Source organism: Hoplias malabaricus, chromosome 4 (assembly GCF_029633855.1).
Source record: "Hoplias malabaricus isolate fHopMal1 chromosome 4, fHopMal1.hap1, whole genome shotgun sequence".
NCBI lineage: Eukaryota > Metazoa > Chordata > Actinopteri > Characiformes > Erythrinidae > Hoplias > Hoplias malabaricus.
In genome coordinates this window covers 44,391,646-44,416,254 of record NC_089803.1, presented here as the reverse complement: position 1 = coordinate 44,416,254, position 24,609 = coordinate 44,391,646, and the positions used below count along the sequence as shown (strand labels likewise).

At 37.8% G+C, this 24,609-nt stretch overlaps 1 protein-coding gene across 1 annotated transcript; it reads right to left on the bottom strand.

The window, feature by feature from the left end:
• Nucleotides 1–6,319: 6,319 nt before the first annotated feature.
• nudt4b (nudix (nucleoside diphosphate linked moiety X)-type motif 4b) lies at nt 6,320–22,798 on the bottom strand. The gene is made up of 5 exons (XM_066668408.1): nt 22,413–22,798; nt 11,068–11,178; nt 9,736–9,780; nt 9,541–9,628; nt 6,320–7,039 (listed from the first exon to the last, which is right to left on the bottom strand). Exons 1-5 carry the CDS (start codon nt 22,506–22,508, stop codon nt 6,846–6,848), a joined length of 534 nt encoding a protein of 177 aa, XP_066524505.1. The 5' UTR covers nt 22,509–22,798; the 3' UTR covers nt 6,320–6,845.
• Nucleotides 22,799–24,609: the final 1,811 nt, after the last annotated feature.

Here is a 24,609-nt window from a genome sequence, read left to right as displayed (position 1 = left end):
ATCATTTTATTATTTACAAGTGACATTTTCTTTTTTAACATCTCAACATCTAGAGTGTTTCTACTGGGGAAAAGGCGATTTATTTTTATGTTTGAAGGAACATTATATTTTGCCCGTTTTGTCATAAAACGCCGATTAACCTCCCTTAGGACTAAATATACCGGGGATGCATCTCGCGGCGGGGGTGCTGAATTCGGCACAACACCGGTTCCCGTCTAAGACCGAGCCATTTTTTTCGAAGGCTTGTCATTCAACCAATCAGAGAACAACAAGCAAGCTCCAACCCTCCAAGCTGAGACACTTGGACACTTCTGCCTTCCAAAAAAATAGATTAAGAATATGTTAAATCAGTTAAATGTTTCTTGACAATTGTGGTTGTTTTAATCACTACCGTTGAATGTTGCTGTTTTGCACTTTGCAGATTATTTGTTTATTTTATTACCCAGAAATGGACGATTATTTAATCTAATAAGCTATTTTGTAATACCTACCTTTTGGGTTTCATTGGCTATATTTCAGAGTTTACAAGTGATTTTTTATTAAGGTGTTTAAATAAAAATCTAAAGTTATTTATAATTTAAAGTTGTTATTTATACAATTGAATGTGTGAGTGCATCAGTGACAGCCATAAAAACAATTGCAATTGCAATTGCCACTGCAACACTATTTGTTTTTAATATTAACCAATAATATTTTGTCCATATAGTCATGTAAAATGTAGGTAATATTGTTCTGTACCAGTGGAAATAAGTGGTAAAACAAAGAGCCATTTAGGAGCCGAAAGAGCCGAAATTCCCATCACTACTAGGCTGCTTAAACGGCCTTGGCCCATGTGAAGTGTGTCCGCCTGTGAGTGCTTTGTGACGGTGGAGGGGCTCAGCAGCACGCGCTGGACAGAAACTGCGATAGAAGTCAGAAAGAGTGATAGAAGTCAGTCTCCAAACACAAGCAGCTACAAAAAACCCACCAGAAATAGGAGCTCGATTTGTCACTAGTCGATTTTAACAAAGAAAATGCCGCTAAGAGGTTTAAGAAAGTCTCCGGTTCAACTCAGAACAGAATGAAAATGTAATGCTCTCACGGATCTCTACACCAGAGGATCACTGATTCGCTCATTTCGCTGTCAATCAAAAAGGGATTCAGCCTCAGACAGATCATCCAATCATCATGCAGAAGCTGAGCGTCCGGGCCAGCCGAGGACAGCCCACTGCCCCATAGACCCCAGAGACGCTGAGCGTCCGATGGGCGGGACAAAGCCCAGCATTTATCCAATGACTCGTCTCGTTTCGCTGCACTTCGCTGCTTTGCTATTAAACTCTTAAATCACTGCGGGAATGATTGAGAGGAAAGCCGCATCTTTACCAGCGATAAGAAGCTGATTCTGAACAAAAGTTGAGCGCGTTGTAGTGCATATTTATTCAATGACATGTACACACAAACAGGATATATTTTATCATTTATTTTTTGACTTTTTAGGGGAAGCTGAGCTTCCCTGGCAGTCTTAGAGCAATCGCCACTGACTTCCATCCCAGTAAACAAGGAACGTCCCTGGACATTCAAAATAGGTCTAAAAGTAGTCTGTCCGTCAAGGACATATTTTAAACGTCGATGGACGTCCAAAATCCATTTTAATAAGTTAGTTGTGACTTATTAGTTTAATAAGTGATGACCAATCGATAACGTCTGTGGACATCCAAAATGCGTTTTATACAAATAATTTATTTAGGGACCAATTAATAACGTCAATGGACGTCCATAATACGTCTAATAGTTGTCTTTTCAATGTCTGTGTTTGGACGTCTTTTCAACTTTCATTTTCAACCTTAAGAGAACGTTGATTAGACGGCAGTCATTACGTTATTTCAACGTTGAATCAACGTCTAAATGTTTACTGGGATGTACCATATCCTGTTGGTGGAAACATACCCACCCTCACCTTTGTTTTTCCAGGTGCAGTGTGTTCTTGCAGTTTGAAATGTTGTCTGAACCACATTTCCAATAAAGGGGTAGCACGTCTTCCTGAGAAGGCTGAGGAAGTTTGGCATCTTGTGTCTGATCCACTGACTGCTGTGTCTGATTCATGTACGAGTTCAACGCACATTAACACACCACCACCACGTCAGCGTCACTGCAGCGCTAAGAATGATCCATCACCCAAATAATACCTGTTCTGTGGTGGTACTGTGGTGGAACAGGTTGAAAGGAGGGAAACAATGTATGCAGAGCAACAGATGGATTACAGTCTGTGATTGTAGAACGGACAAATTGCTCCTGTCTGGTCATTGGAGCTGAGAGAATGAACAATGAATATAGAAACAAGGAGGTGGAGTAGACACACAAAATAATATAAGTATATTGCTATACTTTGCTTTTAAGGCTTATTTATTATAAGGATTATTATAGAAATATATTTGGAATAATTAGAGATTGTGGGAAAATGCAGTTCTAAACTATAACTTTTTTAACGTGGAACGATGTGTTTAAGGGGGAAAAACTAGTTGTTTGTACGTGGATGAAGTTGAACTTGTCTGTAAGTTTTTATTCACTGTTTAAATTAGCACAGAAACTGATCTGTAACTTGACTTGGTTAATGCAGTTAGCTGTCTCCTGTGTTGGAGACTTTCCACCTTAACTGATCCGAAACAGCGAAATAATATGTCAATATTACCCATCTATGAAGCAGGAATAGAGCAATCTTCATTTTCCTATGAGAGAGAGAGAGAGAGAGAGAGAGAGACAGAGAGAGAGAGAGAGAGAGAGAGAGAGAGAGAGAGAGAGAGAGAGAGAGAAACTAGCGTATCAGTTTAATTTTCCTTCCCACTTAGAGACACTGGGGCTTCATTAGACTGGTTTCAAGCATCTAAACAGACTGGAGAGCTGGCAAATGATGTGGAAACATCTTCTGCATTTCATAAAAAGTGTTTTTTTGATTACAATTGTGAATTTCACATTTTGTGGCCCTTTTTAGCTGGAAATTAAATGGAAAAGTCAACGTTTTACATTTACTATTGAACTTTTAAGTGCATTGGAACAGGACACAGAATAAATTCAGGTCAAACATTTTTGTCCTTTATTTGAGTTCTTTCCCTTTTTAATGAAAGTTCTTTTGGAATACAATACAATCTGTAGACAGATTTAAATATCTCTTATTAACAGTACATAATAGCATTAAACAAACAAATTGTTAACCAGTCTGCATTAATAAACAGATGAGTGACTGCTCAGCCATAGCCTGGGCTTCAGTACATCCTAATAATATTCACATCAGAAACAAGAATAATTTTAACGTAAACCAGAAGATCCATCAGAACAACATTTACAGCAACACAGACTGCTGACTGTTCATTTGACTGACTCCAGTTCTTAAAGAAAACCAAAATATGGTAAGATATTTATTTTACAGGTTTAAGAAAAGAAATACAACCATGGGTATTATCAGAAAGCAGCGTAGTTTTGAAGAGTAAAGAAGATGACTAACGCTGTGCAGCAGTACGGTTTATGAAGGTGGTTCCTTTTTCAGCAAACTACACAAGCTTGGAAAACATATTCTTCTGTGGTGTAAGAACATGAAGGATATTTAGAGACTGGAAAATTTGATCATACTTAAAATGGCATTTGAAACCCATAAGGCCATTAAATACCTTCAGTTGATCCAGTGGATAATTCTGTCATTCTGCATTGCACGTCCAACCTCTCATATCCCTGAAAGTTTGGCACTGGAGAGACTGTCTCTCCTACTCTCCGTGTAGATACATGTGACGCATACAAACACATTCAAACAGACGCACAGTGAAGGCCTTTAGGCGCCCAGCAATTAAATCCCATACAAATGTCCATGTGAGTGTATTTTTAATGTTCATTTTAAAAGCTCAAGTGTCCAGTTCATCAAGTGGAATTTGCTTTTTAGCAGCATTCATTAGCTGTGTGTAGTTCTGCTTTGGATCTTCCTAGTAGCCTCCTGCCCCAAACATGGAATTAGGCTCCCATTCTGGGGAGGAACACCCAAACTAGCCAAATATTTTATCTACCACAGCTTCAGTACCACAAACTGACCTTGTATATCATGATCTTGATCTGAAAAGTTTGTTCATATTCACATTCAAACACATCCTCACTTCCTCAGAGATGACAGAAGATTTGAGTCTGGGAAGCTAAGAAATTTGTACTGGACACTTGATTCAAAAATCTCTTAACCATAAAGGTGCTAAGAAGGGTTCTTTGGAGCAATAAAACAGACTAAGAAAAAAAAAACTAAAACCAAAAGAGTCTCCACGTAATTTAAAGGTTCTACATCAAGTTTTATTCTGAACATCCAAGAACCACTTCAGAGCCTTTATTTTTAAGATTATACTGGCAAAACCTGTTTTTAATCACAGTTTATTTCTGTTGTATTCATAGGTATAGAAAAAAGATAATAGAAAAGATCTCAGCAGAAGTTAATACAGTTGCTTTTCACTTAAAAACCTTGACACAATTTATCTTCAGTTCTTCAGAATATTTACAAAACATGGTTTAGTTTTAGCATAAGTGGCGACTAGCCTTGAGGATAACTCCTATGTATGGTATAACCCTCCCTCAGATTACGTGATTCTGTACAGTGGATGTTCCTGCCAGTCAAAATATTTGATGGCACACTCATGAGCAGTGTTAAAGGGGCAGCGATTAAAGGGATGGTTTGGACAGGGTATATGAATGTTAAAGGGAGCTTTCTGTTCATTTTCTGTTCAGGGAAACAGTGCAAATAAAAGAGTCAAGCAGGGAACAGTCCTAAACTGGGACTGGTGAAGTTAAGGGTACAGTACAGTGCGGTTCCACATACATGACTGCACATACGTTACACATATGTAACGGATCACTTTTCCATTCACCTCCCATATGAGATGGGAATAGGCAGCAAGCTTTTAAACAGTCCCACTAAACCTTATAATCTACAGAGCTAATCCGGGGACTTTGAGGTAACTTGAATTCTGATATCCATTCAGTCTGTGAAGCGCTCATGTACAACTGTACATAATGAGAGCAAGGTGATCGAAATAATATATTGATCTTATACGAAATCCAGCAAATCAGTTTGATCAGTAACAGATCAAACATTTAAAAAACAATCCCCAAATAATATTTAAGGCATACTTAAACCAAATCGTCATAGCCTGGGTTATGTCTAGGGGTGCACAATACATTGTTAATTGTTATCACAAAATTGGCCTCTGCAATACTGATTTGAATAATGCAGGCCTATAAACATAAAAAAAAATCACTGATATGTCTTAAAGGCAACATCTATGATTGTAATCAAAAACACTTTTTATGAAATTCAGAAGATGTTTCATCTACATTTGCTAGCTCTCCATTCTTTTTATGCTCCTTAAACTGGTCTAACAAGTTTACAAAGCCCCGGTGTCAGTAAACAAGTAAAAACACAAAGTGTCTCAGTCAGACATGCTAGGCTTCCTCTCTCTCTGTTCATGGCAGAGAAACATTCAAATGTTGAAAATCATGAATAGATATGAGAACATTGCTTTATTCCTGCTTCATATGTGGGTAATATTTACTTATTTTTGCTGTTTAAGATTGCACTTGCCTTAGACACTCTATTTCTTGGAGTCATCTTGATAGCAGACATTTTAAAACAGTGGTGTAATTGATTGGCCTGAAAGATGTGGCACTCTGTTGGGTTTTAATGAATGTGTCATCAGCATTCGACACACTCCACAGTGACATAATGTTATGTCTTAAGTCTCAATCACATCACATAGACAACCAGCAATAATTATATCACTGAACGTAATTATGACCACTCTGACCGCCATATGCATGAAAGTAAACACCGACTGAAAGTGCTACAAAACTAAATAACCCATATGAGTTTCTGTGGTACTTCAAACAGTGAATAAAAACCCAGACAAGCTCAACTTCAACTACATGCATACAACAGTCGTATTGTTTCCCTCAAATATACTGTTTCCCCTTAAAAGACCTGGAGCTTCTGAATGTAAACAAACCAAAAGACTGCAGATCCCCATAATTGCTGAAAAGAAATGTTGTTCTCTGTTTTGTTCATGTTCAGTTCTCCGCTTCTTTTAAGGTGGAACAGTGTGTTTGAAGGAAAAAACGACCCTCAGTCTTGTTTGTTTGTGGCTGAAGTTTAACTTCTTAAACTTCTTAACTTCTGTAAGTTTTTATCCACTGTTTGAAATACCACAGATTTCTCATTTGCAGATCTAGTTTAGTTTTGTTGTTCACGTTCATGCAGTTAGCACTCTCCAAAATTGTGAATCGGTTCTATCTACAGCAAAACAAAATAAAATAAAATAAAATAAAATAAAATAAAATAAAATAAAAATCAGTATTACCCACATATTAATCAAGAATAGGGCAATATCCTTATCTGGGTTCATGCTTTTTGAACGTTTGGAGCATACCAGACAACAGCACTTTGTTTTTTTTTTTTTGTTTTTTTTTTTTCATTCTTTTACAGACACTAGGGCTTTGTAAAAACAATGTAACACTTTTGAGCACACAGATTAGAGAGCTAGCAAATTGTGAGGAAACATCTTCTGAAATGTATTTAAATAAAAGTGTATTTTGGTTAAAAACATGAACGCCACATTTAATACATTTCAGCTATATGAATATGTAGCATTATAGTCCCTATATTGTACAGCCCTATTTATTCCCAAGCAAAAGCACTTTTCCAAAAAAACAATAAGAGGTGAAACAGTCATCTCCTTGACGATTCAGAAATCCAGGCAAACGTCCATGCCTGTGGGTGTGTGTGTGTGTGTTTCAAGACCCAGGATCAGGCCCTAGAGGGAGTGTGTGTGTGCATCAGAGAGAAAGCAGTCCTATCTGCGAGGGGCAACTGGAGTCATGCTGTAGCGAGGTGTGTTGTCGTTTGGGGGTGGGGAAGGGAGAAGGATGTTGCCGTTATTTGTTGGAGAACACAGCTGAAGTCGTCTCAAGTATTCAGCGTGGACTGGCTTGTGGCTTTGTAGAATTTTAATGGCTTCTTCCACTGGGAACCACTCTCGCTTACGACCTGTAGAGGGAGACAGAGAGCTGTTTAGAATGTCACACTGAACTCATTTATTATAAACTCTAACTGGCAGCGTCATTAAAAGAAGACTAAAGGAGCTGTATCCATTTTACTACAAGTTAAACAAGAAAAAGAGAGGTGAACGTCAACAAATAGCCCAATGTACTACAAACAGAGATTACACACAGTATGTTATGCGGCATGCACAATGTAAGAAAGCCTGGAACAATACCAAAAAGATGAAATCTTAAAACAATAAAATATTAGAACAAAACATGAACTGATTTCATATGTATTACTTTATAAAATGTAGGATGTTTAGAATATGCTGGGCTACTACGCTAAAATGAATGTTATTTATTTTACTGCATTTGTTGCTTTTTACAAATATGTTTCTCAGTAATGCCAATGTGTGTATATCAGTTCTCAAGTTCAATAGTGGTTGATAAATTGTCCTAAAAATAATTGCACTAAACAAAATTAATGTCATTTTAAAAGTATTTTATGCTACTGATATAATAATAATGTGATTACACCCCTTTAAGGAGGAGTGACCTTTCAGCAAAGCCTTAATATTTATTATATATTAAGAATATTCAGACATTGCAATTGGAATATAAAAAAGTAAATATCCTAAATAAATAAAAGACAAAAAAATATAACCACTTTTTTTTCAAACAAATCCACATATTGGCTCCAGAATAGAATGGCCAGAGAAAATCAGAGAACAAAACTTTTCAAAAAAGTGCAACTGGCTAAAATATTGGGGACATTTATTTTTACGTAAACAAATGCAAGTTAACACGATTAAGGAAATATCCATATATTATAAGATAAATCCATAATATAATTATTGAGGCAGGCTTATATATTTTTTCAGCTCACTGGTGCATCCCATAAAATATATCTCATTCATTTACTATCAAAATTAGTAATTCTTGTTCAAAATGGCACAATAGAAAAAGATGTTCTTCTGTATGTACACTTATAATAAATCTAAATATTAATTTTAATCTGCATCAGGACACTTGTTACAAAGAAACCACTGTAAAATTAGAATAAACTGATTGTCTGTATCACATTGCAGCTTGATGCATGAAAAGCACCATGACAAGTTCCATTTTCAGCCGACGAAGAACGATAGAGCACTGGCCTCAGTGAGTATTTGCTTGCACATCTGTGTGTAGATGGGAACTATTCTGGCATTCTGAAGGGCACTGAAGAAATCAGGTGACCCATGCTGTAAGAGCAGTAGGGGCCCATTTAGGGTCGACCACGAACAGTGCTTTGTCGCTATGGCTTTTCTTTCATTTTAGAGAGAGTGCATAAAGCAAAAGCCAAGTTGACTGAAGCTTTTGTTATTTCTCACTTGGGCTGCTCAATCCTTTTACTGAATCACTTACAAATGTGAATAAGACAGTTGGTTTAAAACTTTGCAGAATAAACAGGAACTTGACAGAGGGAACATAGGTTCCTCACATTTTATGCCATAACACTTCTTTGACTGAGAAAAAAAAGCATACCAATTATGTATTAACAAGTTTAACAAGACATTAATCACATAAGTATCAAGTTAACTGTACCTTGATTTGAGCTCTGTGAAAGGCTGCTTTTTCTCTCCTGCTGAGAGGTTTCTTATGTGTTGTATATGTGTTCTTTTGTAACAACTGAGGTATATGTAGCACCTCATTACCATAGATATCTATGCTGTTATCTAATAAAGACTAAACTGACAGACTTTAAAATGCTTCTGAATCTGTTCATCAGCCAATATCTCTATGCAGTTTAAGATGGAAACTTCATTTACTTCAGCCTATTTTCTGTCTTTAAAGTTTAAGCATATTTTAAGAATGATATTCAGATTTATACATATATATTATTTTCCCTTTTTTATACTTTTTACCATAGCTGTTTAGCATTTTAAGCAGACTTTAAAATGAATTTTAGGTGCTAAACACATGAAAAAATACTTTTTAAATAATTGTAATTAGCAACTATAGTTGTAAGTTATGTGCAAGTAGTCAGTTAAAACCAATCAATTTCCCTTGTGCTATTTCAACAACGAGCAAATAAACCTCAAAGACTCCATTCAGTAAAGAACAAGAACTGTGTGTAAAGTTCAAAATCTCTGTAGAGATCATAAAATTTATGACCTTCACTGGATCTTCTTCCAGACATATATAAAAATCATCACTGATAGTAAGTGAAGGGAGCAGATAGTTACACATTAATGGACCCACACAGGCCCAGCAGACATCTATCACAATGAAAATCCAATGTAGCTTCATGCTGACAACACTGGCCTTGGTGTTTAATAACCAAGCAACACTAAATTTACTGTACGTGTCAGAATGGATTATTGTTTTTGCCAAGCTCCATTTATAGCCAAACAGCACGTGATATATAATGTTTAACACCCTATAAAATGAACAGCTGTTTCTGCTGAGAACCAAAGTACCTGCATTGTACTCTTAGTCATGCCCCAAGTTGCTATGCAAACTCACCGATATTTACTGAGTCCTCCCAGGCCTCCAGGGTCTCTGTCACGGTCAGGACATACACATATGTGCGGTGCTTCCTGTCCTGGTTATGCTGCAGGGTATCATGACATATTTCAGCATTGTTTATAATGACAGAGGACTAGATAAAGAATTGATTATTGAGTAAAGTGCATAAACTGAGGGGATATATACTCTCACCTCAAACACACCCAAGAGACGTCCCAATTTTCCCTTTACTCCAGCCTAGAAAAGACAGAGCAGGGCTGAGCATTTATTTCTGAGATTTAAAGAGAAGGGTCTTACAATTACATGAAAGTAACAGAAATGATAACAATATATAGTCCTGTTATTTAATATTTCATATCACATACAGTATAAAAATTACTTTTTCTTCTTATTATAAATAATAATTATTAAATTATTATTTATATTTAATTATTATTTGCACAGTTTTACACTTTACACCAATAGGTATTCAGCTCAGGCAACTATTTTGTCCAAGGTTTGCTTACTTACATTTCTACTGTGGCTCTATAGGTAACTGCAATGCAAACTGCATCCTTAAATGCAATACATTTTCCAAAATGCATTCAAAGAGATGTAACGATTTAGAAAATGTATTTTGTATGTAATTTTATTGTATAAAATCAAATTAGAAGTTAGGTGTTTTACATACTTTGCTGCACTAAAATAAACTGAAATTCAGAATGTCCCAAAGAAAATGTACTCTTTGTTAAGAAACATGAAGTTGTTTCACAATGTCCACTGTCCATGATATGCTGAGGAAAGCTGTAATATCATTTATCTTCTTATTAGCCACATCTGCAAAACATGTCTATTAATTAAAGCAACACTAGTTAAGAACTGGTATTTTTGCTTCTGGGCTCTGGGTCCTAGAATAGCAAAATGTAGTTCATTTTTTCAGAACTCTCCTGACCACAAGGTGGGAGAGTGGAGGGAGAGGTGGTTGTTTCCTACACTCCACCAAAAGTTACATAGTGCAGTTTCTGCTGTGCTAAGCCCAGAAATTGCAGGTCAATGAAGCATCACAACAGTTGTGAACATAAAACTGACACAGCATTGCACACCATTACTATACATGTTGTTTTCAAAAACTGATCTGCATTTCTTTCCATACATAAAAATCAGCCTCGAAGTGAACAGGCTTTAATTCTGACCATAACTTTAAGCTTAGCATTAGCCTTAAGCCCTACCCTGAGTCTAGCTCTAAATGTAATCCCTGACCTTGACCCAACACTGTAGTTGAGAATTGGGACAGATCCATTCCTGTTCTTGTACATCAACATAACCAGCAGCCCCTCAGAGAGGCTCAGGACTGAATATATGGCAGGGCATTAAGGCAGGTCTTACTGATATCTAAACCATTAGCTAGGCTTAGTAGGTCACATATTACTCTGCTGCCTTGCCTGAATTTCCATCAGCAACTCAAGGCTTACACTGTGTATTGCTTAGAATTAGCAGTGGATTTTTTTTTAGCTATTGCTGGTTAAGTTTTTAATGATGTCCTACCTCTTCATAAACCTCCCGCACTGCTGCCCCACAGGGCTCTTCCTCTGGCTCCATTCCTCCTCCTGGGACGATCCACTGATCTGGATGTCGACTACTGCTCACCAGCAACACCTGCCAAATAATTCAACCTGTTACTAGAGAACATGACTCCAAAAAATGTTTCACACCATGTCCACAATAAAGGCTCATTTAAGCAGCACACACCTAATGTCGGGTGATAAAGTGTCTGTAACAGTGTACTGAGATACAGATTTATCATGTGACATCCTCCTTTTTTCTACATTTACTGTTTATTCTCACAGCTCCACTGACCACACAGGAGCCCTTTGTAGTTCTACAATTATACACTGTAGTCCAACAGTTGCTCTGCATGGGATCCCGAAATGGGACGCGTTTTGTTCCGTATTTTTGAGGTCACTCTGTTATGACCATGGTTTGAGACAGAAAAGCGCAGCTTTCTCTCAGCCGGAGTGAAGGGCAGTTTCTCCACGGCTCCTAAACAGAGAATGAATTTCATTGGTTTCGTTTGTTTAGCCAATCAGCAACCAAAGTTATCTCGCCATCATTCAATGCTGCAGCCAATGAAGTCACAGTCCCTCCTACAAGGGGTTGTTTTGTGACAGCTCTGAGGGCAGCAGGTGAAACACTGGGAGCTACAGCTCTGTTTTAGATAGAACTAATGTTAGAACCGTGTCCTAGAGAAACTACATTTCATTCTCCCTGAACACATGACAGATTAATGTTTGAATCAAAGTCATTATTTATACATAAAATATCACTTTAGATAACGTAACATGCAATTATTTTTAATTTGTACAACGGCATGTGTCTTCCGCATTTAACCCATCTGTGGCAGTGAACACACACACACTAGTGCAATAGGGACTAGATAATTTTATATAAATTAACAATAACATACAAACTATTATTAGAGTTTAGGACAAATATGAGTCCTAAATAAGCAATTAATTCTATGACATTTTGATTGGACATATGTAATGAACACTCACTTCAGATCTTATTGTAACTAATGAACAATTTAAAATAATACAATTATTTTAAACTGGTAATACAGCATTTGCAAAATACATGGAGGGATTCTGCTTTGCCATTGTTCAAAAAGGCTACTGACAGGCTCTAACAGTCCTGATGGCAGTTGGCTTAATAAATGCGCGTCAACAAAAATGATATATCTGATTTACTACAGTCGAAAAAAGGATTTACAAGTGCATACAGGTCCCCCAGCCCCTGCCTTCCTTATTTTGATTTCAGAAAGTTGGCAACCCTAAATAGTCATTCGGATGTAAGTTTTACGATTGTTTTGTTATGAGTCAGAGTCATTGTTTAAAGTCACTTTTATGTTCAGATAAAAGATCATTTTTAGTAGTTTTAACTTTGCTGATGTTACACTGTGATATGCCAGTTCACCAAAGAGTATCAAGATAATGTTAACATTAGGTTACATCTCAGTAGCACCTGGCTATTGATGACTATATGCATCTTTTTCTACTTCTTTTATGCTCTTCTGAACTGAGCTTTAGGTAACTTGGCATTTAGTCAGACAGAGGTCTTAGTTTTGGTGCTTGTTTGATTAAGCTCTGCATTATGTTCATGTCAAGATGTCACCATTGATAGTTTTCATAAGCTGAAAATTTGTGTGGGTATTTGCGTGCATCTGTGTTTCACATTTACATATTATACATTTTTTAATAAACTTTCCTACTCATCAATTGATTGTGTTTTTTTTAATATTCATTGTCACATACTGTGGATCCCCTAAAATAGCTTTGGCCACCCTCTGGCCACCCCAAGGATAAAAGTCTAGCTCTGCCACTGGCTATATAAATATCCATAGGTGTGAATGTTTGATTGTGTGAATGAATGTGTGAGTGTGTGTGAGCCCTTGAATCATCTGGCTCCCCATCCAGGGCCTGTTCATGCCTTTAGCGCAGTGATTTCTGAGTAGGCTCCAGGCCCACCACAACCATTAATCAGGATAAAGCTGATACAGTGAATACTAAGTGAATAATTTTTAGAGCAATTTTATATATAAACTAGTCAAAATAAACTATGTCATGTTTGCTGTACTAAAGAAGCCTAGGTCGATTTATTTTACAAATTTCTTTTAATAAATAGAACGCTAAATTAAATATCATTTGATATCAATGGTAATGGGGTAAAATCTACATTTTATCAAATTCACTAAGAACTGCAAGCATGGGACATGCATAAATGGATTTATTACTGAACATGTACTATTTAACCCATATAATAACTTAATAAATAAATATATTGGGAATATATTACAGTGCTTTTGAATCTGGAATATACACAAATATATAGGCTACATTTGGCTGATCACACTGTATAAAAAAACTTGTGCCTGCTGAAATTGTTTGGCTGTTTTGCACAGTTTAAGATGACATCAATGGTGTGTGTGTGTGTGTGTGTGTGTGTGTGTGTGTGTGTGTGAGTTTATGTTCATCTGTGTTGAATGCTGAGATTGCTCGAGCGCTCCAGTGTCAGAAATATGATAGTGTGCTGATCAAATTCTGCAGTTTCTGCAGAAGCATGGTTACCAGGTTAAATTGGGAGTTGCCCTGTTGACTCATAACAACGCAGACACATTCATGTGCATGCACAAGTCAATCAGAAGACACTGAGCCAGTCACGGTTATATCCTAATAAATTAAATTACACTGTACAGGCTTTGAGACCGTGCCTGCATGAGTCATAACTGGAATCCAGGGCAGTGTATCACAGTGCAGTGTATGGAACAGGTTAAGATAAGAGTCATGTTTGACCGTAAATAAGAAACAACCTTAATTTCCATTTGACTATGGCCTATATGACGAGGATTCATTCAGTGCTGCAAGGCAAAAAAAAAAATTAGTCTGCGAAAATGGGTTAACACAGACATATTTACTGTAAACAATTGTATTCCGCCCAGTCTTCCATACAGAAACAACCTAGATCCATGTTACTGGCTACTGGGACCAATTTCTCCCTTCAGTGGATGTAGAAGCTTACAAGAATGGAAATATTTCATGGATCGTGAGCTTGTTTAGTAACGTGAGCCAGCTTGCCTGGCTGAGTAAAATTGAATGTTACTATGAGAGCCTGAAATGTTATTTTAAGAAAGTATAAACGTTTCTCTCTGACAGATGGTGAGCTGCAGTGCTGTAATCTTTGTGATGGCAGCAAATTTCGCTTTGTTCTGTGATTGGCTAATCCACAGAACGCTGAGGAGGCTTCAAGTGTTGCCCACTGTAATGAGATTGGAAGGAGGCCGTGTTGATAGTGGAGTCAACCATCCCCTCGAGACACACGCACAGCCTTCACGTGTTGCTTCTCTGTGCCAGGGTCAGGTCACAAGCTGCACCTGCCTTTTTCTGGCTCAGCCAACCCAGCCCTAAGGGCTAGTAAATAACTAGAGGAGTGGGAAGTCACAGCTGCAGAAGGTGACAGAGCTGCTACATGCTACATCAGTCATAAGATTAAAATCACTGACAGGGATGGAATATATTAGGTAGAAAAAATGGCCACGCATAAGATATGAGTGACATTTCAATTAAACAGACTTTTTGTTTTCTATTTTTTTTAAGGCTAACATTATACAGTAAAGGACAGACAGTTAATACAGACTAATACCGTCGCTGTCCAGAGAAAAAAAAACTTTCTTAACTTTCAGTGGGAGTCAGTGTATAAACAATTTTATTCCAAGTAATTTTGGAGCATTTCTATTGGTCAGAATCATGAAATATTCACACAGCTGCTGTGTTCAAAAGATGTGCTAAACTAAAAATCAACAAAAAAGGAGATCCATGTTTTTCTTTGGACAGTGATGATACGAGAAACTTTTCATTTTTTAATGATCTGAATGATCCTTATTTTGTGATAAGATTACCTGCTTTCACATCAGTTTCTTCAGAGCTACGATTAGAGATTATTAGAGATGATTAGAACCAAAGCTCTAATAGCAAGATTTGTTCACTCAGTGGTTATTTTGGCACGTCTTACAAGACAATCTAATTTAAAAAAGAGAGACCTACAAACCAGCAAGTGAAAACCACATTAACATGGCAACAAGGCAGGCATTTCCTGTTAAGTCCTTTATCAGCAATGCATGCAAGAAAAGTCTATTTTCTTTATTAGATGGTATTGTATTAATTTGTTTAAATTATTTGAGTTTACAAAATTGGAAAACCAACACCTCAGCCATATCTGATGATTCACTGTCATTAAAGCACTATTGAAATAAGACTATATAGCAAGTTATGATATCTGTGAAATCATTACCTGTGTCCAATCCATAAAAATGTCAGTTGGTATATCAGTTGGTGATTTCTGAAAGTCTGCACATACTGAGTATCCTCATCTACAAAGACATGCTGTCTGTACGAGGATCAAGGGTGCATTCTGAGCATCTCTAACATCTATATAAGAACAAACTATTTGACCAGGTGTAAATGCATTCACAAGCCAGTGTGAATGTGTGTGAGTGTCCATTATGGTCCCTGGTTCAGAGAACTGTGAGAGATTTTATTTTTTTCAGTTTGTCTGAGTCTAAGTTGTTCCAAGGCTGTCAAAGCTATGTCCCACCCAGCACCAAACACCTTAAAATAAAAGCAAATGTTTGGCTGTAAATTGTCACTGTTATTTATTTTTAGTTCATGACATCATTTGCACACAGCTGCTGCCCTTCACATTGTATGAAAATTTCATGACGAACAGACAAATAGAAATGCTTCAAAATTAAATCTAATTAAAATTTAAATGAATCCAATAAAAAATAAAATAATTCTAAATGTAAAAAATAAATGTAAAATATATTTTTACATTGACTTCCACTGAATTTAAGAAGAATGTTTCCTTCTCCTATACAGTTAGTATTTTGAAGATTTTTTAAAACTTAGATTCATGTTTACATTGATTCAGTTTTAAAAAGGGTCAGAAATTAGGATAGTTTATGAACAGGACCACAAGCAAAGACAAAACAGATTGTTCACTCCAGGTCTGATATGACAGATTTAATTTACTGTATTTTTCAAAACTTCACTTCTGTCCTTATGTTCCCCTATGTCATTCTTCATGCTAGAAACACTTAAAGGAGCAATCGGTAGAATATTTACTGTACTTTGTCATACAATGTCCAGGGTGTGTGATGATAGGTAAAAGAAACTGTCAAAGCTAAAACCCTGCTGCCTCTCACAGTTTTGCTAAAGCAGTATGTTCTCCTTGAGAAGTGCCCAGTCCGGAGCGGAGCTCCTATCATCCCGCCCTCTGTCCAATCATTTTACAGTCCACCCTGTGTCCAGGTCTACAAACACTGTCTCGCAGCCATGAAATGACTATGTGAACACAGTTAATGTTATATTTTATGGGCCCCAAAAAGCCCCACTGCCCTTCTATAAATCTCCATGACCAGAGACTAAAATGAGAGGAAATATTGGCCTTAAGTTTGAAAAGTGGAGGCAGTTTACAAGCAGCAACACTACAGAACAGAGCCAGCGCTGGCTAATTTCCTCCTGAACAGGTAACAGCAAATAATTCCTGAAAATATATAGAAGTACATATGCCTGTGAATACATTAAAAGGAGTAAAGGCAATAGGTTTTGTGCTTTATAAAAAGAAAGCGAGGCATAGCGACGTTTGAATAGTGTTAGGATTGTGTTTTGTGTGTTTTATACGTAGAAGGTGAATAACAACATGATTGAAAAGTGTAAATATCATTGTTTGTTTGTTTTAAAGAAATTGTGGCAGATTCGTGTGTGTTTCTCCGTGTTATGTGTGTTTTAAACAGATTAAGGAGTAAGAATTGTGCTTGAAATGCCTCTCATATTTAAGGTGGAATAGAGAAATCAAGCTTGTAGTACACAGCAAATATAGATAAGCGTTTCACAGTTAGGTAGATGTTAGTGACATGATGTACACTTGGTCGTGTGTTTTAAATGGATAAAATGGGAAGTAAGTGTTTCAAAATGAGTATTGCTTATAAAACCTAGCGCTAGCTTTAGCTTTGCATAGGAGGAGGCAGACAGCTCTCTCCACTGTTTCAAAACTGTATTATAGTTCCCATTTTAAATGCTTGGTGTCAGTATTACAGATTGCTCCTTTAAAGTTAGTGAGAAAGAGCATGTTGTAATCTCTTGTTAACATAATCAGTTTTGTTTCAGACTGTATCTAAGCTCAAGGCAAGACTGGACTATAATCTGTTTGTACTAGCCTCCAAGATACATACATTTATATGGACAACAAAGTATTTATCTAAGTTGCACTGCATATGAGAAATGCTGTAAATATGAACGTAAATGTACTCATTGACCTCTTTCCTTGGAGCTGCAACAACCTAAAAAGAACAACAGACTGGTTGGAAGTTATCATTAGGACCCATTAGAGAGAAAAGTGTCAGCTCAGGAGCGTTGAACTCTGAAGAAAAGGTGAGTATAATCCCACTGTCAACGAGGGCAGAGAAAAACGTCAGGGCACGTGAGCGTCTAAATGCTACTGTTTCACTGTGTGTGATCATCCTTTACCTTCAAAGAGGAAATGCTGTGTACAAAACAGGAATAATGTGCAGGTACTCAGAGTTCTAAATAAGTCATCAGGCATCTCTGTTGCGAAAACAAGTCTCCAACAAACCGTATAATAATCTTAATTATAGTATGATTCTTATGGTGACATGTTTGCAGCTACTGATATCTGCTAGGTCACAGTTAACTGTTGTTTTTTTTCACCACATTTGTCCCTAAAATACGTAATCAGATAAGTAGTGCCATTTATAGAACTCTGGTTTTGGATAACATAGACTCAAATGAGACTCACAAGATTAAGTTTACAGTCATTCTTGTGCATCTGCTGGGACTGGCTCCAGGACAACCCTACGGATACCTAAATCCGTGGATGATCAAATCCCTTGCATATAATGGTGTAGTATTTGTCAATGTAGACAAAATCCTTCTGTGTACGTTAAATAATCTGTAGCTTACTTATAATGCCTAATACAATTAAAATATCTTTTATACTTTAATATTTAGGGAATAATAACAAGATGATGGAATATGGACAGGTGACATACACATGGAAAAGGTGACAGCTAAGTTCTGATACAGACGACAGCTGCATTTAGGCTCTTATTTGAATGAATCCAAAGGCTAATTTCCCAGTGTAAAGTTCCCACTAGAAGACAAAAATCTCTGGAACCTAAGGCCCGAAACATACTTCACACAAGGATGTAAATGCAGATGGTTTGAGCTGCGCAGACTGGGTTTCACACATAGCTGTGTTTACAAAAAAAAAACCCAATGTATTTCATAAAGCAACGTAAGCACATGCTGTGTTCTGAGTGTTGCAGCAAAGGCACAAGTTGTCTATAGTCAGCTGTCATGGCGAACCTGTTTGATGAGTCGCTTGCAAAATTGGTTCTTTCATACAAACAGATATTCCATAAGCAGTTTTTTTGACTTTCTTGTTGTTATCCATCTTATTTAGTTTTTCTGTAAAATATACTATTTCCACAGCAGCATTGGTAAAATTTTATTAAGAAGGCCTTGTATTTGCACATATCTGACGTATACTTTAAAGGAACACTTTTCACTAATTTCACCTTAACATTACAGCTTCCGAATCATTGTGATGCTTCACTAAGCTGTAATAGTGGGGATAGCACCTTTGTCGTGGCTATTCAGGGCTCAGCACTGCAGAAATTGTGCTAGGTATAATTTGAAGGAGGGTACAAATGACCTCCCTTTCTCCAACTAGATTTCAGTAAAAATGGATTGTACTCTGCAACTGTAGGGGGAGCCCAGGAGCAAAAATATAAAATCTTACCTAGTGTATTAAAAAATGTTCAGTCTCTGGTTGAATAAACCTATGGATGTAGAACCTACAGATCTGGAAGGTAATCTGTATATCATGCTGACTATCTGCAGTGATTAAACCTTCCATTACCTGAATATTGTGGTCCTAGCCTTTTCTCTCCATATATTCTACAGAAATCTGTGCTAATGAATTTTAAAGCAGTAGTTGTGGAGAACAAAAATCTGTTCTTAGTGAAATGAAACACAGCAGCATGTTCATCTGTTGTATGCCTGCTAATAAATAGAAAGAAAGACTGCAAAGAACTTGTGGAGGAGCTGGTTACTGGTATCTCTAACAGTAAAATGAGCTATATCCAGAGGCATAACCTATTCACATCCTTTGTGGGGCCATGACGGCTTAACTGAGTTCACTGATCCTTCACCCCCTGCCCTTTCGCTTTTCTCTCCCAAACAAAGTGTAGCCACCACTGGCCATCTCCGTTTCAGCACTGCAGCTCGACTCAGACTCAAGTCTTCCGCATCTGAGGACTCCGGGCCAGAATTGCAGTTAAGCGAAATCAGTGAGGTAGTTTAGAGGGATGGCTTCAGAGCTATTTACAATGGAGGGTGTAACCTGAGCGTTCATGTGTAATAAGGAGCTCTCTCTCCAGTGCTGGATAGCCCTTTAGGTCTGTCAGCATGGCAGAGTGATTCAGCAAGAGACACTCAGGCCCAGTTTGACAACACTGACGCAGACACACACACACAGCCTGGATGAGTCACTGATGCTTATACGTTGCTTTCTCCATGTGGACTCTTTGGGGCAATAATCCCTCAAGATAGAGGGAGACAGTAAAAAAAATCTTCAAGTCTTAACCTTTTACTTCAACATGTTTCATCCACTCCAGACTAAATTCGACGGAACATGAAATTTACAAATAGAGTCCCAAAAAGCTTAACATACACAAGATCACGCCTCCAAACCCCAACAGAGATAAATTAGTGCTGTTTGGTTGACTCCATCTTTCCAAATACTCTTAGGATTTATATCACAAAAGCCTTCCAAAGTTGATAAAGGTACAAAAGAAGAAATTCAAACCAAAGAAATTCATTAAACCTTAGTATTGGTATAATTTGACATTTAATTTAGTATCGATTCAGTGTTTTGCAACACTTCAAACTGCGCAATAAGGAGGACTGAGAATGATTAACAATAATGATTCAGTGTATGGATATTGTGTCAGGGGTTATGTAATTTTGATGCTACTTATTAATCATCCCATGACCTTGAATATATGTTTTTCTTTATCCTTTCTAATTTAGACAAATATTTCCTATTAGTTTTCTTTTGAATGAAAAATCTGTTCATAAATAAAAAGTTGAAATGTGAAATATACAACCATAGTATGAAGATAGGTTAGCTTTTTGTTGTGCTCTATTACAGGAATAAAAGGGAACAAAAAACATGCTTAGAAACAATACAGAAATCAGAAAAAATCATAATATCATGCACATTGCAACAGGATTCCCTCCCAGTAAACAATTAGCCGTTGATTCAAAGTTGAAATAACTTAATGACTGATGTCTAATCAACGTTCTCTTAAGGTTGAAAATTAAAGTTGAATTGACGTTATTAATTGGTTCCGAAATAAATTACTTGTATAAAACGCGTTTTGGACGTCCACTGACGTTATCGATTGGTCACCACTTAACTAACTTATTAAGATGGATTTTGGATGTCCATTGACGTTTAAAATATGTCCTTGACGGACAGACTACTTTTAGACCTATTTTGAACGTCCAGGGACGTTCCTTGTTTGCTGGGTTCCTACTCCATTTTACTCCTTTTTTAACCACAAACCTCATGGCTAGGAAGCCATGTAATAATACTGTACAGCGTTGTGATCATTCACAGCAAAATAGGCCACAATTGTTTTTGAGTATATTGTGAATATCCTTAATAACTTCATAGCATTACTAAGCATTAATAAATAGTCATGACTAACAGGGCTTTTGTGTGCAATGTTGAAACAAATCCATGTAATCATGTTTTTTAACAACATTTTGAAATGTGGGGGGAAATAAGTGTAAATATCTCTTCACATATGTTGATACTGTATTTTTGCTGTACTCCCTACTCCATACAGACAAAGCCAGGTACAGTAATCATTAATTGGGCTGTGATTGACTGTAAACCCAAGATGATCAATGCCAACTTTTAGGATTCAGCATTTTTACTCACATCATCAATGTATTTGTACTGATCACAGCTAAAATGTGAGTCAGTGTATTGCCATGGTAATAATTAACATCCCAGGGAGCGGAGGGATGTTGCTTACACACAAACAGAGGTGTCAAAACCATAACATACCTAGAATTTTTAGGACAAGTGTGTTCCTAGCAGTTGGCCTACAGTGTGTAGCTAGTAAACAGAGGACAGCAGAGGCTTCAGGGATATGCAGCCTGAACACAATCGATTGCATAACTGCAAGAGATAGAGCCTCGGGAAATCAGTTATAAGGACAACCATCACAACATGAGTGATGATCAGGCCCCGCTAACTCTGTACTGTGTGGTTGGTCAAAGCTGAGAAGAGGTGGTGAGGTTTAATCAATAAATTAACAGTGTTTTCAGATTAGTCACTGCGACAGAGCGAGCGAGTGAAAGACAGACGATTCTTAGGAGGAAAATATATCATAAGAGAGTTTAATGCAGTTTGGTCATTCAAACTGTTGTGTCCTAATAGGATTATGGCCGTTTACCGGTATCTTCGGAGGTGGAATAAGAGCGGCACTGGAGGACAGATGTTGCGGGATTTAACTCCCGAGAGCGGCAGTGAGGTCAGCCCTCAGAGAGGTGGACGTTGCCGTAATGCAATGTAACGTTTAAGTGTATCTTTGGCTATAAGGGCAGTTTTATTTATTTATTTTTTATTTTTTATTTATTTTTTTGGCCAGGAAAATAGCAGCTCAGGAACCGCTTTCTTTCCCGCCCTCAGCAGCCACCAGCCCGGAGCGCTGCGGGCGTTAGTTTTAAACACACCCGTCTACGTGTATTTCTCCCACCTTGTTATGCTCTCATTGGCTACAGCTAACTCGCACCCTGTGCTGTGATAGGCTGACCGTTCGCACTCCCAGATAAGCAGCCAATAGTCAGAAGAGTTGGCCGATAGGAGGCGTGCCGTGTCTGTGAACAGGTGTGAAAAAAAAAACAGCGAGGCGCCTCTGCTGTGTGCTCTGAACTAGACTGAACTGGCTGGGGCCGCAGGCAGGAGGCCAAAATGAATTAAAACCAAAAACACAACAACGACACTGTTTATTTGGCTGTGTTATACAGCATGTTAATACGGCACCCAGACACGTTACAAAAACTCACATATCAGTGTCATTTGATGTTGGTGTAAGGAGCAACATGGAGACGAGCAGTTAAACTCTTCACACACACGCTGCACTGATTTCACTGATACAGACCCTTTAAGATTTATCAATCTGTCTGAGAGCGCAAACGAGAGAAAGAGGGAAAGAGGGAGTATGTCGCCCATCGTACCTCGTCCTCTCTTTCGTTCTTGAAGCATAGACATGCCGCTCGTCGCTTGAAGCCCTCGCCATCGTACGTCCTCGTCTGGTTGGGCTTGAACTTCATGACTGCTGCCGCTATAGACTTCCACGTAGGTGATGCAAGTCAGAAAAGGAACGAGAGAAGATGACCGAGTCCAATGAGTTCTCAAGGGGTTAAGTCAGTGAAGAGACCAAGAACAGCATCAGCGTTAACACAGGAGACCTCCGAGTCTTCAGCGGTCAAATGTCCTCACAAACCCTCCATAGACAATCGATATGGACGATATTCACCCTTTCAGCCGCATAAGGCCTGTTGCGTCCATTCTGTGTCCAGTTTCTCCTCTTGTCCGGTATATATATCTGTGTGTGCGGTGGCGTCTCCCACCCCTCAGCTCCAGTGCGCACGAGCAGGAGCACAGCACACACACGGAGAGAAATGAGTCTCCTGTAGGCGGAGTGCTGAACTGCTAAGGTATTTAAGGTCTTCACATCATAACATTTCAAATTTAATTCTCCACACACTTGACCCTGGGAAGTTAAAATGTATTATATAGGCTATTTTAGGTGATCAGAGAGTTAAAAAAACAAACAAACATACAAATAAAATAAAAACTGGTTTATAGTTGTAATTGTATTTATATATGTATAATTGTGCTATTTTATAACCCTTTTCCTTTCTAAAACTGGTTCTACAGCCAGTCGTGGTGTGTGAGAATGTAGTATGTAGTTTTAATTTCTTTTCCACAGTTAAAATGGCCGTTCAATATTGAATTCCATTTTCAGAGTCAGAAAATAAGGAAACATAGCCTACATGACAAAAAAGTACACAGAAGCCTTAACAGCTCAAAGTAAAATTAAATAATCTGTAGGCCTACGTATTGTGTTCATTCATTCATTCATTGGCTGTAACCACTTATCCAGTTCAGGGTTGTGGTGGGTCTGGAGTCTACCCGGAATCAGTGGGCGCATAACACACCCTGTAGGGGGCGCCAGTCCTTTGCAGGGTAACACACACTCACACATTCACTCACACCAATAGACAAAAACACCTATCAACGTGTGTTTTTGGACCATGGGAGGAAATTGGAGCACCCGGAGGAAACCCACACAGACACGGGGAGAACACACCAAACTCCTCACAGACAGTCACCCGGAGCGGGACTCAAACCCCCAACCTCCAGGTCCCTGGAGCTGTGTGACTGCGACACTACCTGCTGCTACCCTTATAGTTTTCCATAAAAATATGCAGGGATACTTTTCCACACCTCTATAGCATCATCTTAGATGTTGGCTGTTTTTGTTTCTCAATCCAGTAAACCCTAACACGTTCAGTGATGCTGAAATCTGGACTCTGGGGCAGTCAGTTCACCATTCTGTGAGCTACAGCTTCTTGATATTTTTGATGATATTTACATGTTTTTCCTCTCACACCAATATCACGGAGTTGTTGTCTTACAGCGCTGAGATAAAGTTGAGATTTTTCTCCTCCCTCTCAAAGGTGACAGATTTAATAATCTGTTTATTGGAGGGTAAAGACTAGTGGTAGCTTCTGAGTGGTTGTCTGGAGTCCCATATATTAATTTAATTTTAACCAAGCTGGGAAAGGATAAAAAACATTTCTAAGTGGAGCCACAGTCTGAGAGATTGTGTATGAATGGAGGAAATGGAGTGGTCAGCCACTCCAAGATGAGAGCATGTAATATTCTGAGAGGTCACCAAGGACCTCTGGGAATACATAATTTCTGAGCAACTATAGGCCTCTGTCACACATGCTTTTATTTAAAGGGATATATGATACCCATTTGCCACAAGAGAACACAGTTCTGGGATCTTAATTAAATGTCTGAGAAATGCTTAGTCAAAAGTACCATAAGGACCATACAATACAGCATATTTTTCCCCCCAATTAAAAGTTGTGTAATCAGTACCTATATTTCCCAGTGCTGTAAATGGATTTGTATTGTCATGACTGTCCAAATAAATAAATAATAATAATAAAAACAACAATAACAAAAACCAATATTAACCAAAACATTATTATTTATTCTTAGCAATTTGTTAAAGCTAGACATGAATCTGGAAAGAGCCGTTACACTGTGCATGTCCAGAGAGGGGTCTGCTATTCGATGATACCCTCTTTAAACTATAAATATTTGGCTTGGTTATTATACTGTATCATTTTGGGG